A 17,840-nucleotide genomic window follows, 5' to 3' on the forward strand; every position below is an offset into this window, starting at 1 on the left:
TCAGTGAAGAGCAATCTATAATTGAATTACATAGCAATCGTTTGCTGAAAGCGAAGTATATAAAACATAAGTCAGAAATCTTCTTTGAGGACTAGAACTTGAAATAGAACGTATAACCCATTGTGTTTCAGTTAATTGAAACTGATAATTGCATGATAGTCAGTCTCTGGACTTGAACGAGTCATATGCATTGCTTTAAATATATTACTCTATTTGGGGAGGCAGCATAAGTTGTTAGAAAGGACATAGCCAGCAAAGTCAGAAAGATGTGGGTTCAAACACTGTTTCTGCCATTTGCTGCCTGAGGAAACTAATCTCTCAGAACCTGAAAGCCCTGAGTGTCTTGATAGTCCCACCCCACCTACTAGTTCACTCTTTCACTGGAAAGACTCACATAGACTTACTAAAGTTATACTCAAGGCTAAGATTTATTGCAGCAAAGGATACATGTGAGAACAGCAGGAACAGCAAAGGAGAGGTCAAGTACAGGCTTTCTTGCCCTGTTTATGCAGGAATTGCATGGGCATGTCTTTCCACCTACAAACTGCAGAGATATGCTCAGGAAACGCTGAGTCTTGGAGTCCAGAATTCTGAGAGGGAGCTTATCACATACCTGCTACCTGACCAGCCATGGTGAGGACCTCAAAACAGGTACCAGATGCACAGCATGACTCTTCAGGTTTATTTTAAACAAGCTAATAACATGTTTATCTTGACCTGCCACTTGAGGCATATGGACTAACATTACTCAGTAACATTTGAACATTCCAGAAGTTCTCAGTTTTGACTAAGGGTATGCTATCAAGGAACCAAGTGAAACTGATCTGTTGTGTTAACTCTTTCCTCACACGGAGTTAAATGAAAGTTAAAGGGGAATTGTCCCATGAGTTACTTTTCCTATGTCTCTTCTATCCTAATTAACGTTCTGTTGGCTTCAGTATCTGCCCCACTGGAGTATCTGGGGTGCAGAAAACGATTCATTGAGGAGTAGAAAGAAAATATTACAACTCTGTTTATATTTATTTTAATCACATTCTTTTAGTTTTCCCTCATCCAAGAATGTCTTTATTTTTCAATTATTCTTAAAAGATAGTCTTGTCACCTGTAGTTGCAATTGACAGTACTTTTCTTTCAACAATTGAAAAATATTGTGCTACCTCCTTCTGAACCCCATAGTTTCAGAGGAGAAATCTGTCTTTTGAATTGTTTCCCTATAGATAATATGTCATTTCTCTCTGGCTGCTTTCCAGACATTTTCTTTGTCCTTAATTTTGAGAAGTATAATTATGATATGTCTAGTTCAACTGATTTCTTTGGGTTTATCCTATGTAAATTTCTCTCAGCTTCCTGAATTTTTAGGTTTGTGTCTTCCAAATTTGTGAAAAATTTGGAAAATTTTCAGGCATTATTTGTTTCAGTAGTCTTTCAGCATCTCCCTCTCCTCTCCCTCTCCTCTCCCTCCCTCCCTGGGTATAAGATTAAGTGAATACTAAATTGCTTGGTCCTTAAAGCTCTCCATGGTTTGGTCAGAAAGTTTATCTGTAGTTTTTCTACCCAACACTACCCCCTTTAAGAACTTTTTGTTTCTACCATATTGGTGTATTCACTCTACCTAGAAGATCTGCACTTTTTTTCTATGCATTTGCTGAAGTTATTTTCTCCTTTTAGTATATCAGAATTATAACCATAATCAAGGCTTATGTTAACTGTTACCTCTTTTTTTTTTTAAACTTTTACCCCTTTATGAAGCTTTTTTTCTGAGTTATCTAATACAATATGGCTTCTTTTCTCTGACTTTTATCATCAGTTCTATTAGTCATATGACACTTTAAATAACATTTTGAATAGAGTGTACTTTAAAAGTTTATCTCTAATTGATTCTTTGGAGATGAACTTTCCTAGAGAAGCAGTGTTTGCAGTGATGTTTGGATTCTTAAATTTATTGATCATGTATTTAACGTATGGGTCATAACCACCATTTCATAAGGGTCTAATAGAATATACCCTTATGTTTTGAATCTGTCTTGAAATTCCAGGACTATATATTCTCCCTAGCGTTTCATCTCTTCCCCTCCAGTGTAGTTGTAATATTGAGTTCCATAGGAGTGATGGCTCCTGTGGCCTATGGCAGAGACTGCTGCTTGGTGTATGGGGAAAAAGTTTGGTGGGAATGAAATAGAAAAACAAACCCTCTAGTTTGAGGAGAGGCTGGGAAGAAGAAAGTTAGTGTTGGTGAAATGATGACAGTCATCCACCACAGATTAAACAAACATTGCGATCCCTGACCAACCCCTATACTTCACTCCTGCACTGCAACACATACCTCCTGTGCCTTTTTTTTTTTCCTCACCCTAAGCAGCTTCTACTTAACCTTTTCTTTTTCCTTTCAAGGACCCTAGGGACTAGCATAGCTGTTTTCTTTTCACAAAGACTGTGTATGACTTCTGACCACCTAAAGCAAGAACTTTATAGTTTTCTTAGTTTAGTAACTTGTAGGAAATTACGGAAAAGTTACTCTGAGAAATTTGGGAAACCTTTCTACCTCTTCTGTGAAGCCTTTTTTATGCATCTTTATATTGACCACATGCATCTCAGTGTTCCAGCTCTAGACTATTCATACTTCTGACTCTTTACTCTCCATATGCTTATATTAAAGCCCTTGAGAATAGGAACTGTGTTTAACTCATCTTTGAATTCACATATCTTTGAATTACTAGCACAATTCAGTGTATACATGGTAGGATGGATTTGGAGCCAGGCTTTGTGCTGTATCTCAGCTTCCATTGTTTCCCCAACATGCTATTTCACTGTTTTGGCTTTCTTTTAGTAAGTTGCATAGCTTGGTGTATACCAGACTGTTCTGTTATCTTCTTGTGTATTATATTGTGCCTCAAGGTGAGTCCTGGAAAAATCTTTCCTAGTAGTAGTCTCTTTGACTATATAGAGCCCATTCATGTATATTAGATGAACTAGACTAGACCTCTTTTTTTTTTTTTTTTTTGCGGTATGCGGGCCTCTCACTGTTGTGGCCTCTCCCGTTGTGGAGCACAGGCTCCGGACGCGCAGGCTCAGCGGCCATGGCTCATGGGCGCAGCCGCTCCGCGGCCTGTGGGATCTTCCCAGACCGGGACACGAACCCGTGTCCCCTGCATCGGCAGGCGGACTCTCGACCACTGCGCCACCAGGGAAGCCCTAGACTAGACCTCTTGACTGCTCTCTTCCAAGGGAGTATAATTACATTTTATTGTTATTGCCTTGGTAGTAGCAGGTGTATTCTAGTTTTCACTCTTCTGTTCCCCATTTCTTATTTGCATCCCTTTCAGAAAAGGAAAGGAAAAAAAAAAGATGAATCTCAAGTCAGTTAATTTTACTTACAATTCTGGTACTAGAATGGATGAAGTTAAAAGTTATAAGCTATCAAATCTATTGAATAAACTTTCAAGTTTCTTTTATATCAATTTCTGTGAGTTAAATATGCTTTCTCTGATATTTATTGCGATATATTTCTTTGTAAGAAGGGCTGACATGTAAAAATTCACTCTAACATAAGGAATTAATTAGGAAATTACCTGATAGCTTAGCTATGAATTTTAACCTTAACTGTTGGAGAAAAAATTTCCCTTTAATTCACTTTGTGGAGCATTTTAATCAATACTGCTTCTTTATGTTTCAGCATCTGCTTCTACTTTTGTCCATATTTACTAGTTTATTTCTGAAAGCCAAAGATTTTCTAATAAATAAGAAACAAGGTTTGAGTTAGCAAATAGAATTGTCATGGTATTCTGCTTTAGAATGTGGTGCTAAAATTGGATTAACTGTTAATGGAACTTCTAATCTCTGTTACTTTATTTAAATTTAATTCTTTTTACTTTGAAATATTTGTGTAAAACATGGACAATAAGCCTGGTTAGTTAAATTCATTTCTTAGAACTGGTTTTGAGTACAAATTATTCATATTTTCTTACAGAATTACCATTTTTCCCTAAAAGTGTGATTTACAAGGATTGATCACATTCACAGATGAGAAATTTGGCCTCAAGATGTTATAAAATTACATCATTCCTAAGAAAATGGAATTAGAATATTTAATTTTGCAAATTTCAAAAATTTCTTTTTAGGGGGTCTTCCCTGGTGGCGCAGTGGTTGAGAGTCCTCCTGCCAATGCAGGGGACACGGGTTCGTGCCCCGGTCCGGGAAGATCCCACATGCCGCGGAGTGGCTAGGCGCGTGAGCCATGGCCTTTGAGCCTGCGCGTCCGGAGCCTGTGCTCCGCAACAGGAGAGGCCACAACAGTAAGAGGCCCCCATACCGCAAAAGAAAAAAAAAAATTCTTTTTAGGTAATTTTTAAGTGTCCTGAGTATTTAAGCAATTCAGTGTTTAAAAAAGTATTATCCTTGGGAGATTTTTTTAGATATCAATAGTTTTTTAGCAATATTTGTCATTGTAATTATTATGTCTCTTTGATAAGACTTGAATCATCTATTTAGAAATACAGAGGTATCAGGTGCATTCCGATGGCTTTTGAAAAAACAAAAAAGAAAGCCATTTTATGCTAGTTGTACTGAGCTTAAAGAATATGGAGTCTATGGATATTACTGCCAGAGCCCATTGGAGTATTTGCTTCTTCCAAGTGATGAAGCACCTCCTCTCTTAGTGATGAGGGTGAATTCCAGATGCACATTATGTCATAAATCTCCTAACTAGAGATAGTGGAAGCATAGGTATATACTCCAAAATATTACATAAAAGTTTCAGGATGATGTCAGTGAAAACAACACTCAAAATAAATATTAAGATAAAACCCCCAAATGTTAATAATCTGTCAACTATATTGAATATTTGTTTAGCTTACCTAAGTCATCTAGTTATTGCTTAGCTTGCCCGTTAACTTAGAATTGCCCATTTCTTTTTGTCTTTGTTAAAGTAGGTATAACTGATATTACCTTTGAAAGTTAAACAAATTTCTTGTTACATTCAGTGAGTAGACTCTGCAAACAAATATATATATGTGGAAGACTTGGAGTAAAGATAGAAAGAGGTAATGTCAGACAGATTTGTACTCTGTTAAAGAGTATTTGGTAAGGACAAGAGGGTCAGGAAGGTCTAGAGGAGAGGCATCCTTTGGGATTCTAAGTCTTTGGGAAGATCAGGATACACATATGATAAAGTGTTACAGCAGATGCTGCCAGTGCAGTGCCCATATTGTTTGGACCTTTCACTGCAGGATTTTTTCATTTAGTTGCCTTCTGTCCAAGGGTATGAAAACTGGGGAGTTAATGAAATATTAAAATCCCAACAAGTAGTGCTGGGAAACCTGGACAGTTACATGTAAAACAATGAAATTAGAACATTCCCTCACATCACATACAAAAATAAAGACCTAAATGTAAGACATGACACCATAGAACTCCTAGAAGAGAACATAGGTTGAAGAGTCTGACATAAATTGTAGCAATATTTTCTTAGATCATTCTCTAAAGGCAAAAGAAATTAAAGCAAAACTAAACAAATGGGACCTAATCAAACTGAAAAGCTTTTGCTCAACAAAGGAAACCATCAGCAAATCCAAAAGGCAACCCATGGAATGGGAGACAATGTTTGAAAATGGTGCAACCCACAAAGGATTAATATCCAAAATATACAGACAGCTCATACAACTCAGTATCAAAAAAACAACCCAATCAAAAAATGGGCAGAAAACCTAAACAGACATTTTTACTCCAAAGACTTACAGATGGCTGACAGGCACATGAAAAGATGCTCCACTTCTCTAATTATTAGTAAAATGCAAATCAAAACAACAGTGAGGTAGCACCTCACACCAGTCAGAATGGCTATTGTTAAAAAGTCTACAAATAATAAATTTTGGAGAGGATGTGGAAAAAAGGGAATCCTTGTACACCGTTGGTGCAGCCACCATGGAAAACAGCATGGAGGTTCCTTAAAAGAGCTACCATATGATCCAGCAATTCCACGCCTGGTCGTATATCCTGAAAAAATAATAAGTCTAATTCAAAAAGGTACATGTGCCCCAGTGTTGATAACAGCACTGTTTATAATAGCCAAGACATGGAAACAACCCAAGTGCCCATCAACAGATGACTGGCTTAAGAAGAAGTGGTATATACACACAATGGAATATTTCTCAGCCAGAAAAAGAATGAAATATTGCCATTTGCTGCAGTGTTGGTGGTCGTAGAATATTATGCTTAGTGAAACAACTCAGAGAAAGGCATACTATAGATATTACTTATATGTGGAATCTAAAATAATACTCAAATGAATGTATACACAAAACAGAAACTAACTCACAGACATAGAAAACAGACTTATGGTTACCAAAGGGGAAAGGAAGGGAGCGGGGGAGGGACAAATTAGGAGCACGGGATTAACAGATACAAACTACTATACATAAAATAGATAAGCATCAAGGATTTACTGTATAGCACAGGGAACTATACCAGTACCTTGTAATAACCTATAAGGCAATATAATCCGCACTGTGCAGTACAGCTGAAACTAACACACTGTGGTCAACTATACTTCAATAAAAAAAAATCCAGTATTAGACTCGTTTACCTGTATAGTTTAGCAACATTTTTGCCCTCCTGTGTCAGAGAGGAATTTTGATATAAATATTTGATGCTACAAAAATGCAAATAACTCTAATAAAGATAAGAAGTAACCTATAGAAAAAATTACTTCTATACTTTTATTTCTTACATTCTAGTCTCTCATATCTACTTGTAATGCAGTAATTTACTGATTTTTTTTAATGTACCACTAAAGGACTGACATATCATTAGAGTAATAATTATGCAGTTCCTGCTTACTATTAGTCTTAAAGCTCTTTATGTTAAACTACATTCATGAAGATTACCCATGTTTTTTTAATTTTTCATCATTAAGAAGAAATACTTGTAAATTTTGAGAAACTCCTAGTTGTTTATTTACTGGGTTATTATGGTTGTATGGTTATGTGAATTTTATGTTTGACCTAAAATTTTGACAACAGTCTTAATTACTTAAGGTCTGTTATTTAAGTTGTAAAAAAAAAAGGATATCAAGTATTAATATTAGCTCTACAGTACCTGCATCTTCTACTTATCATATCACTGACAAGATTCATCACAAAGTCATCTTTCAACAAAGTTGCCCATAAAAATACAGAAAGCAAACATTTCAATTTTAAAAACCTCCCTTAGAAAACTGGGATGTATTGAAAAGTTCAGTAAAAACTCTTTTAAATCAGTTGGGAATGTTTATGTCCTGTCACATTTTTCTTCTTGAAAATACAGTTTCCCTACTAATAATTTTCAAATCAATTGTTACATTTTAGAAATAGAAAAAAAAAACTTTTCCCTATATCATACTTGATGATTCAATGAATATACAGTGCTAAGATATTAGTAAAATAATCTTAGTAATGAAGGAAAAGTTTGAAGATTGTAATATTGTTTCCTTTATTTGTGAACATAAAAGCAGAAAGGTAATGTGAGATGTACATACATTTCAGAAAACTAAGTAGATCACAATATTTGTTCATTATAATTTAACTATCATGTGCTCTCAGATATAGTTAATGACCACTACATATATTTCAGAAATGTCTAGAAGTCACTTCACATGAAAAAATGATGGAAGGAAAGCTAGACATTTAACATCGGAAAACCTTGCCTTCAGGAGGATGTGCTTTTCATCTTCAAACGTATAATTCCATTAGGTAGTAGACAGAGGAGGTGCATCCTTTGTGTTGCTAGTACTAGAACCAACTGATTAAAAGTTAAATATAATAAAATCCTTGTAAGAATTAGAATAATTCAAAATTAAATTGGCTTCGTTAATGAAATAGGGTGTTCTTCATTACTGGGTGTTTTAGTGATTTCTTAATTGCTTAAAGTCATGATTCTCATCTGCTGTGAGTAGCAGTGTTTGATAAAGATTTGTTTAAGGAGTGGATAACTAAACTGATGAATGGATGGATGGCCTATCACTGTTGGGGCAGAAGGTTGGAGTAGATCACCTCTGAAATCTAGATTGGCGTCCTTGCCAATCTATATTTCTTTGGTGTTTTTATTCCAGTAGAGTCGGAGAAGTATATTCAATAGCAGGAATGGGCTATCCTCAAGAGAGGAGCAGTATTCCTAGCATACTAGACAAGTATTCAAAGACTTAAAGGATATCCAAGATTGTGGTAAGGTTTTATAGGTACTAGTGGAGAAGTATATTCAATAGCAGGAATGGGCTATCCTCAAGAGAGGAGCAGTATTCCTAGCATACTAGACAAGTATTCAAAGACTTAAAGGATATCCAAGATTGTGGTAAGGTTTTATAGGTACTAGTGGTAGAAGCACAAGCCTGGGAATCAAGAAACCTTCATTGCTTTAACAAAAGAAAACAAAAACTTTTGAATTTTTATTAATACCAGCTAATTAAATATTTCTCATTGTTTAGGTTACTTTACTTTTAGAATTGCTGGTTGTTCCTTGTCTTTATTAAAGTTGGTAAAACTGGCGTTACCTTTGAAGTTTAAACAAATTTCTCCCTATATTCAGTGGGTAGTTTGGACTCGGCAGCATTTGCTAACACAAGTATGGAGGCCAAGGATTTTCAGGAAGAGAATACAAATAAACTTGACACATCCTAAAACCTTGACTGAGAAATGTTGCCATGACAACCATGTTTTAAAATTGTACTTAAAGCTATCCATGGAAATAAATGATGATCTACACTCCCAATATAGGCTTCTAAATTGGGACTTGGATGACAACTTATAATGTAGTTAGAAAATAGGTTGAAGTTCTGGGAGGTGAGCAAACTGGAATCAATGTTATTGCCATAGAGATGGTCGACAGGAGGTGTGTAACAATTATGCAAGGTGCACTTTAGGCAGAATTCCCATATCTCCTGGCTGAGTTGCCTCAAGCCCATACGTTCTTTGCTCAAGATGATTCAGTTCTCAAAGCTGCTTCATTGACCTTCCTGGTCTATAACTCAAATGAAAAACCTTTTTGCAATCGATTCTGTTAAATATAACAGTTAAAAGTCTCAATGAGACTTTATATATGTGAAAATTTTTACCTCTAGGGTAGTTCTACAATTTGGCATGAATTGGCCTTCTGATAACGTAATGCTCATTTATCATATATTGTAGGTAAATATCTAAGATTTTAAATATTAATGGCACTTATTCAGGTTATAGATAGTACGTTCTATATTTGACCCTTCTTTTTAATTACCTGACATAATATACTTATATGTATTATTTAGGCTCAAAAAATTATTATACTACTGAGTTTCATTTTAAATGTAATATTCTTTACCACACTGAAGAGACCAGTGAAAGGCAAGGAAGAATGTGTTGGAATAGTGGGCCAAAAGACAAAACATCAAGGTTCTTATCTCAACTCTGAAACTTAGTACCTGTGTGATCACAGTCAGGATTTTATCTTCTCAAGGCCTTGGTTTTCAATGTGAAGTGGAGATAATGCATTTCCTGCCAATCTAATGGGGGTTCTTCTGAGATTTAGCAAGCAAGTGTATGTGGGAACATGTTAAAAATGTGTCCCCAGCTTTTCTTTACAAAAGTTTGGATTTCAGACAAGTGATAATACTTACTTTCCTTTGCCTGTACTATGGTGGGCTGACTTTAAATCTGCTCTTAAGCAGTTTTAGAAAATATTCTGATCAGTTGATAAAACCAAGAAATTCCTTTTTTTTTTTTGCCGCACTGCTCGGCTTGTGGGATCTTAGTTCCCGTCAAGGGCTTGAACCCGGGCCCTTGGCAGTGAACGTGCCAAGTCCTAACTACTGGACCACCAGGGAATTCCCCAGAAATTCATAGTTTTAAAAAATGTATTCAGGTCTTAGAGTTGTCTTCCATTCCCCCCTTTAAAAATGAGTTGTCCAGTTTAGCCCAAATAATTTGATGTTTCAAAATGTTATTTTTTTCATTTTCAGAGATAACTAATAAATGGGGGAAGTATATGTTTCTTTCACCATAGTAATGATGTGTTAATATTCATGAATTAAGGAGTAGAGTCCTAATGTCAAGAACATTTGAAGAGTCTAAATCAAGTTTTTTGTAGCTTCAACTTCAGACAAATTTAATCATTAGTTTTGAACATAGGTTTGGGGATATTCCTATATGGTCACAAATCACTAGCAAGCAGATGAAACAGTAAAACTGTCAACTCTATTCATTATGGTTTTAATGCATATTTTTATGTCTGTTTTACTTCTGTTGACTTACACTTTAGTACAACTTTTATTTTCGTTCAGTTAATCTGAAACCAGGGAAGATGCTACCATTCCTGTTTCTTGGAGGCAGTCTGCCTCGATTCTTTCTGTTCCTTCTCCAGATTCAAGAAGGTTGTACAAATCTCCTTGCTCCTCTGTAGAAAAAAGAGTAAAGATAAAGCCAAGAATATGTGGTGTAATCTCTGTAGGAGATACCAGGTCTGGGACAGTTGTTAAGGAGTGAGCTGCAGCTCTTTCTGGCAACGCTTCTGAGTGTGACTTTGCTTTGGAGTAACGGGGAGAAGAAGAGAGGTCAATAAAGATGGTGGGGAAGACAAGGATCCAGGCTCCTTTGGCAACTCTCCATTCTCCAAACTCCATGTTACTTAATGTCCCTATTCCCTAACCTTACCTTTGAATTATCTTCTGATGTAGTCTCTCCTTGTTTGCTTTTTGTTCCCTTGACATAAATTTATGTAAGAGTTGGACCTCCTTTTGTTACCATATCCATCATTGCCTGAGCCAGAGGCATAGTGTTTGGTGAAGCTTTAGTATCATCATGTAACTAAAGTTGCTTGTCTATCTCAATCACTCAGCAGCCTCAGTAGGAGTATTTCGTTTATTGTCTAAGGGAGGAGTTGGGTAGTTCCCCTCTTCAGAGCATGTGTTAAGTGCTACTGCCTTTTTCCAAGTTGACAGTTTGGAGTTTGCCCCTCTATCCACATTTCTACAAAATTGCAGTTATCAAATTGCCACTGAATCCCCTTTGGGTATTTTGTCCCTCCCTCTTACAGATGGAGTCACAAGTCTAAATTCTGAGGCTCCAGGCTCCTTCTCTGTGATCTCCATTTTAGCTAAAACAGATTAAGAGCAACCTTATTCTTAACTGACTCCTCTTCAATTTTAGGGTTTTTGGTTATGCAGTTAGTCCTCTTCCCAGCCTTGTCTTCTCCCGGACTAATCAGTGGAAAGGTTATTTTTGTGACTTCAAATCAGGAGTGACCCCTAGCCATTCTGGCAGTAGTAAGCATTCCACATCGCTTTTAATACCCCATTTCTCCCCTTACACCTCTACCCTGACAATAGCGCCCCTCATCTTTCCCCCAGGTAACACCATGGTCATTATTTAAATTGCAAGAGTTAGGGGTCCTTTCAATATCTCATCCTGTCACCAACTGTAAACAAGCATAAAGGATCTGAGAGACATCCCAGACACAGGCTCTTCAAGGCACCTTTTTTTTTAATTGAAATATAATTGATTTACAGTGTTAGTTTCTTGTATGCAGCAAAGTTATTCAGCATATATATGTGTGTGCGTGTATATATATATATATAAACTTTTAGATTCTTTTCCATTATAGTTTTTTTTTTTTTTACAAGATACTGAATATAGTTCCCTGTACTACACACTAGGAACTTTTTGTTTATCTATTTTATTATTTTATTTATTTATTTATTTTTGGCTGCATTGGGTCTTTGTTGCTGTGTGCAGGCTTTCTCTAGTTGCGGCTATCGGGGGCTACTATTCCTTGCGGTGCACAGGCTTCTTGTTGCAGAGCACAGGCTCTAGGTGCCCAGGCTTCGGGAGTTGTGGCACATGGGCTCTGGAGCGCCGGCTCAGTGGTTGTGGCACATGGGCTTAGTTGCTCCACAGCATGTGGGATCTTCCCGGAACAGGGCTCGAACCCATGTCCCCTGCATTAGCAAGTGGATTCTTAACCACCGAGCCACCAGGGAAGCCCCATCTATTTTATATATAGTAATTTGTGTTTGCTAATTCCAAACTCCTAATTTATCCTTCCCCACCCCCTTTCCCCTTTGGTAACCATTAGTTTGTTCTCTGTCTGTGAGTCTCTTTCTGTTTTTGTAAAGTTCGTTTGTATCGTTTTTTTTAGATTCCATATATAAGTGATATCATATGATATTTCTCATGCCCTGTCTGACTTACTTCACTTAGTATGATAATCTCTAGGTTTATCCATGTTGCTGCAAAAGGCATTATTTCATTCCTTTTATGGCTGAGTAATATTCCATTGTATATATATACCACATCTTTATCCATTCATCTGTCCATGGGCATTTAGTTTGGTTCCATGTCTTGGATATTGTAAATAGAAGGCACTTAATTCTTTTTTTTTTTAACATCTTTATTGGAGTATAATTGCTTTACAATGGTGTGTTAGTTTCTGCTTTATAACAAAATGAATCAGTTATACATATACATATGTTCCCATATCTCTTCCCTCTTGCATCTCCCTCCCACCCCTCTAGGTGGTCAAAAACCACCTAGCTGATATTCCTGTGCTATGCGGCTACTTCCCACTAGCTATCTATTTTACGTTTGGTAGTGTATATATGTCCATGCCACTCTCTCATTTCATCGCAGCTTACACTTCCCCCCCCATATCCTCAAGTCCATGCTCTAGTAGGTCTGTGTCTTTATTCTCATCTGGCCCCTAGGTTCTTCATGACCTTTTTTTTCTTTTTTTCTTAGATTCCATATATATGTGTTAGCATACAGTATTTGTTTTTCTCTTTCTGACTTACTTCACTCTGTATGACAGACTGTAGGTCCATCCACCTCACTGAAAATAACTCAATTTTGTTTCTTTTTATGGCTGAGTAATATTCCATTGTATATATGTGCCACATCTTCTTTATCCATTCATCTGTTGATGGACACTTAGGTTGCTTCCATGTCCTGGCTATTGTAAATAGAGCTGCAATGAACATTTTGGTACATGACTTTTTTTGAATTATGGTTTTCTCAGGGTATATGCCCAGTAGTGGGATTGCTGGGTTGTATTGTAGTTCTATTTTTAGTTTTTTAAGGAACCTCCATACTGTTCTCCATAGTGGCTGTATCATTTTACATTCCCACTAACATTGCAAGAGTGTTCCCTTTTCTCCACACCCTCTCCAGCATTTATTGTTTGTAGATTTTTTTGATGATGGCCATTCTGACTGGTTTGAGGTGATACCTCATTGTAGTTTTGATTTGCATTTCTCTAATGATCAATGATGTTGAGCATTCTTTCATGTGTTTGTTGGCAATCTGTATATCTTCTTTGGAGAAATGTCTATTTACGTCTTCTGCCCATTTTTGGATTGGGTTGTTTGTTTTTTTGTTATTGAGCTGCTTGTAAATTTTGGAGATTAATCCTTTGTCAGTTGCTTCATTTGCAAATATTTTCTCCCATTCTGAGGGTTGTCTTTTGGTCTTGTTTATGGTTTCCTTTGCTGTGCAAAAGCTTTGAAGTTTCATTAGGTCCCATTTGTTTATTTTTGTTTTTATTTCCATTTCTCTAGGAGGTGGGTCAAAAAGGATCTTGCTGTGATTTATGTCATAGAGTGTTCTGCCTATTTTTTCCTCTAAGAGTTTGATAGTGTCTGGCCTTACATTTAGGTCTTTACTCCATTTTGAGCTTATTTTTGTGTATGGTGTTAGGGAGTGTTCTAATTTCATACTTTTACATGTAGCTGTCCAGTTTTCCCAGCACCACTTATTGAAGAGGCTGTCTTTTCTCCACTATATATTCTTGCCTCCTTTATCAAAGATAAGGTGACCATATGTGCGTGGGTTTATCTGTGGTCTTTCTATCCTGTTCCAATTATCTATATTTCTGTTTTTGGCAGTTCATTCTAATGGTATGAAGTGGCATCTTATTTTGGTTTGTATTTGTGTGTCACTGACTAGTGATGTTAAACATCTCGTAATGTACTTATTGTCTATTTGTCCATCCTCTTTTGTTAAGTATTCTACCCAATTTCCTAAAATTGGGTTGTTTGTTACCTTGTTTTTGAGGTATGCATTCTCTATATGTTTTACATACAAATTATTTGTCAAATATACGTATTGCAAGAATGTTCTCCCAGATTGTAGTTGGACTTTCATTTTTTCAAAAGAGCCTTTGGAGGAACAAATGTTTTTAATTTTGATGAATTCCAGTTTCTTTTATGTGCTTTTTGTGTCCTGTCTAAGAAATCTTTCTTTACATACTTGGTAATGAAGATATTCTGCTAATTTCTTTTTCAGGACCTTTATAGTTCTGGCTTTTTATTTAGGTTGAAAGACTTGTCATGGAGAAAGAAAACTTCCTCTACCCTTCTAGGTTCTTCTGGCTGGTCTAATAATTAAATTGACATGAGACATATTAACAAGAGAATATCGGATCTAATTTTGTACATACAGGAACCCCACACGCATGAGAAGTTGAATTAGAAATGTAAAATGAGGTATATATGCCATCCTGAGCTAAGGGATGGGATAGGGGCATGAGACTTCAGAGAGAAGGAGGGTAATTCACAAATAGGAAGAGCAGATGTTTAGTAATTGGATATTTGCCCTGTCATACAGATAGGTCATAAAAACTTATTTCTGGTAATACCTCTTATTATGGGTAAGGCCCCCAATTTAAATTCTTTAAGGGAGAAGTAAAGCTTTGCCTTGAGGCCACAGGGTCTTATTTGCCTTTAGCTCAAAATAATCCACATGCTAAAGTAGCACATCTTGGGGAGGCTATTCTGAACCCCTAAGGATTATACATGTAAACTTGTTTTTAAAAATCATTACTGTTTCCCTTGTTGAACAATCAGAGTGTGGTGGTTGAGTGTTTGTCACATGGTGTTTCAGAAGGTAAAGTACTTCAGCTGGCTGTCCAGGACATTTTTAAGCCATAGTTAGGGTGGATTCTTACTTCAAGGTGTTTGATTACTTGTTACAATTCATTCTATAGCTCATAATTATATTTCAGTCTGTGTAATGGGGAAATACTATACTTTAACATTAAATTTTTTAAAAATCAAGAATAAAATATATCATTCCAGGATTTTCTTTTCTTCTTTCTCTCTTTGCTCCATCCCCTAATTTTCCTTCTCTCCTTTCTCCCCCCACCCCACTTCATTCATTTTTCCTTTTTTTGTTTTAAATCTAATATGTCTTTCTAACATTACAGTACTGTGTGCTCTCATAGCTGAGACTTTTTATTTTTTTTTTATTTTTATTTTTTTTGCGGTACACGTGCCTCTCACTGTTGTGGCTTCTCCCGTTGTGGAGCACAGGCTCCAGACGCGCAGGCTCAGCAGCCATGGCTCACGGGCCCAGCCGTTCCGCGGCATGTGGGATCTTCCCGGACCGGGTCACGAACCCGTGTCCCCTGCATTGGCAGGCGGACTCTCAACCACTGTGCCACCAGGGAAGCCCTGTGACTTTTTAGATGATAAAATATTCCCTAAGTACTGATTAGCTCTTGAGATCACATAATGGGATGTTCTTTTATAATGGCATGTTTGCATCACTGATCTTGTGTACCTTGTGATACTGTAATTGATGTTTGTTGTTTTATTATACTACAGGAAATTACTTGGGAGAGATGTGGGACTATATGCAGTGCAATAGACAGCTATAATTCATGACCAGTTGTGGAAAAATTAGCTCTTAGTAATGTAGTTTGGGTATAAAATAATTCTCTATGATCAAGTGAAGATTGGAAATTTTACATTGCAAAATGAGATTCCCTCATGTACTTATGACACAACATTTTTGAAATGACAAATAATAGCATAGCCTAAGCTTTATGGTGGGAGGAGAGTGCATGCTGTGTTCTAGTTACAGGCATACTATCATTTTGAAGGCTGAGAATTCTGATAGAAGTTTGCTATAATGTAGAGCTTAAAGTTCTATTGTGTGGTAACATTTCTTAAATCTGTTTTATAACCTCTTGAGGTTACAGCTTCTTAGTGTGCTGATTATTGAATGGTCTGAATGCAATATCTCTTAGGTCTATTTGCCACTGCCTCAAATGCATCTTACAGGAACTGCATTCTTTTTTTTCGGTACGCGGGCCTCTCACTGTTGTGGCCTCTCCCGTTGCGGAGCACGGGCTCCGGACGCGCAGGCTCAGCAGCCATGGCTCACGGGCCTAGCCACTCTGCTGCATGTGGGATCTTCCCAGACCGGGGCACGAACCCGTGTCCCCTGCATCAGCAGGCGGACTCTCAACCACTGCACCACCAGGGAAGCCCAGGAACTGCATTCTTGCTTGGGCTAAAAAACTGTTCTTTTTCTTTGCCACAGGATAAGAAATGGGTTCTCAATCATGAAGATGTCACATTGGGAGAATTACTGGGCAAGGTATGTAATCCACTGAGCTGAAAAACCAAATCTTGATAGTGATTGTGAACTCTACAGATTCATTTTCTTCAAAGCCTTTCTTATATTCCAGCACACAGCAAGGCACATTCCCCCATGAACCTAGAAGAACACAGTGCCATATCTGTTACAAATACTGTGATGTTCAGTGAAATAGAAGTGTGAAAATCTTTGAAAAGTTTAAGAATTATCTTGACTTTTAAGAATATTATTTTGTATATTTTCCTCTGAAAGAACTAAAAGCCACAAAAATTTTATTACAGTGTAGTAAAGCCAAAACTAGTGAGCTGAGATTTGAAAAGAAACTGTGATGTAATAAAAGTTTAAATACTTAATAGTCTTATTCTGTTTGTTTCTGGTTATACATGATAGTTCAGAGAAAATGCAGTACTGCTCTTTGGGATTTCAGAATTGTATATAGAATCACGGTATGTGACAACATGGGACATGTTATTTCAATCTGAAAATTATATGGACAAGGCACATGTTTCAATATATCCATTTTGTAGCTAGCTCTGTTAGTGGTCAGAGGAGGCAGCTATATATGATGAAAGTCTCTTTCTTCCAACGTGGTTGGGAGTTTCTTCTAACTCACTGGCCTTATGAAAGTATATTATAACTAATAATGATGGCAGACATTTAATAATCAAATGGACTATTTGAAAATTTGTTATTTGTTTATAACTGAGTTCCAATAGATAAATATTAACTTCTTTGTCGATGACTTAATTAATGATGTTTGAATTGAATTGAGGTTCATAATGCAATATAAAAAATAGTATAAAATCCAGATAGCTAGGGAAAACTATCACTCATACATTTCTGAGTGATCAGTACTAGAATTTAAGGCTCAGCGTTTCAAGTAAAGAAATAAATGATTATTCATTACTTTTTTGATTTAAATGTAAACTTGATGAATTGACAAATTTCCCCTATGTTTTAGTCCTGATATGTGTTGAGAAAGTAAATCCCTGTTGAAACAATCTACTTTGCAGGATTCTTATTATTTTAAAATATCTTTTCCAAATAGAACCATTAAATTGCTATTGGAAAACAGTTTCTATTGACTGCTAATACTTATTTAGTAAGTAAATTCTAAAGAATTTCAAGCTACAACAGAAGCTGGTGTGTTTATTTCCTCTGTGATATGGCCATAATTCTTAAGGAAATATTTCTTCTTTTTCATTACTTTAGGTAACTCAGTAGCAGTGATTGGGCTAAAAATTATTACAAAGAAAGTAAATTAATTTCCATGAAAATACAATTAAATAATAAGCTATAAATTTATTTATTTATTTTGCGGTACGCGGGCCTCTCACTGTCGTGGCCTCTCCCGTTGCGGAGCACAGGCTCCGGACGCGCAGGCTCAGCGGCCATGGCTCACGGGCCCAGCCGTCCTGCGGCATGTGCGATCTTCCCGGACCGGGGCACGAACCCATGTCCCCTGCA

The 17,840-nt window shown here is 36.7% G+C and overlaps 1 protein-coding gene across 7 annotated transcripts in view; it reads left to right on the forward strand.

Moving 5' to 3' along the window:
- The window catches only part of FER (FER tyrosine kinase), a 478,023-nt gene that overhangs the window by 302,275 nt on the left and 157,908 nt on the right, over positions 1 to 17,840 (forward strand). For all 7 annotated transcript variants that reach the window (XM_060143370.1, XM_060143371.1, XM_060143367.1 and 4 more), the window contains one exon: positions 16,317 to 16,373. In XM_060143370.1, coding sequence (XP_059999353.1) covers positions 16,317 to 16,373 — 57 coding nt within the window. The remainder of the gene's footprint in view (positions 1 to 16,316; positions 16,374 to 17,840) is intronic.

Source organism: Lagenorhynchus albirostris, chromosome 3 (genome assembly GCF_949774975.1).
Source record: "Lagenorhynchus albirostris chromosome 3, mLagAlb1.1, whole genome shotgun sequence".
Classification (NCBI taxonomy): domain Eukaryota; kingdom Metazoa; phylum Chordata; class Mammalia; order Artiodactyla; family Delphinidae; genus Lagenorhynchus; species Lagenorhynchus albirostris.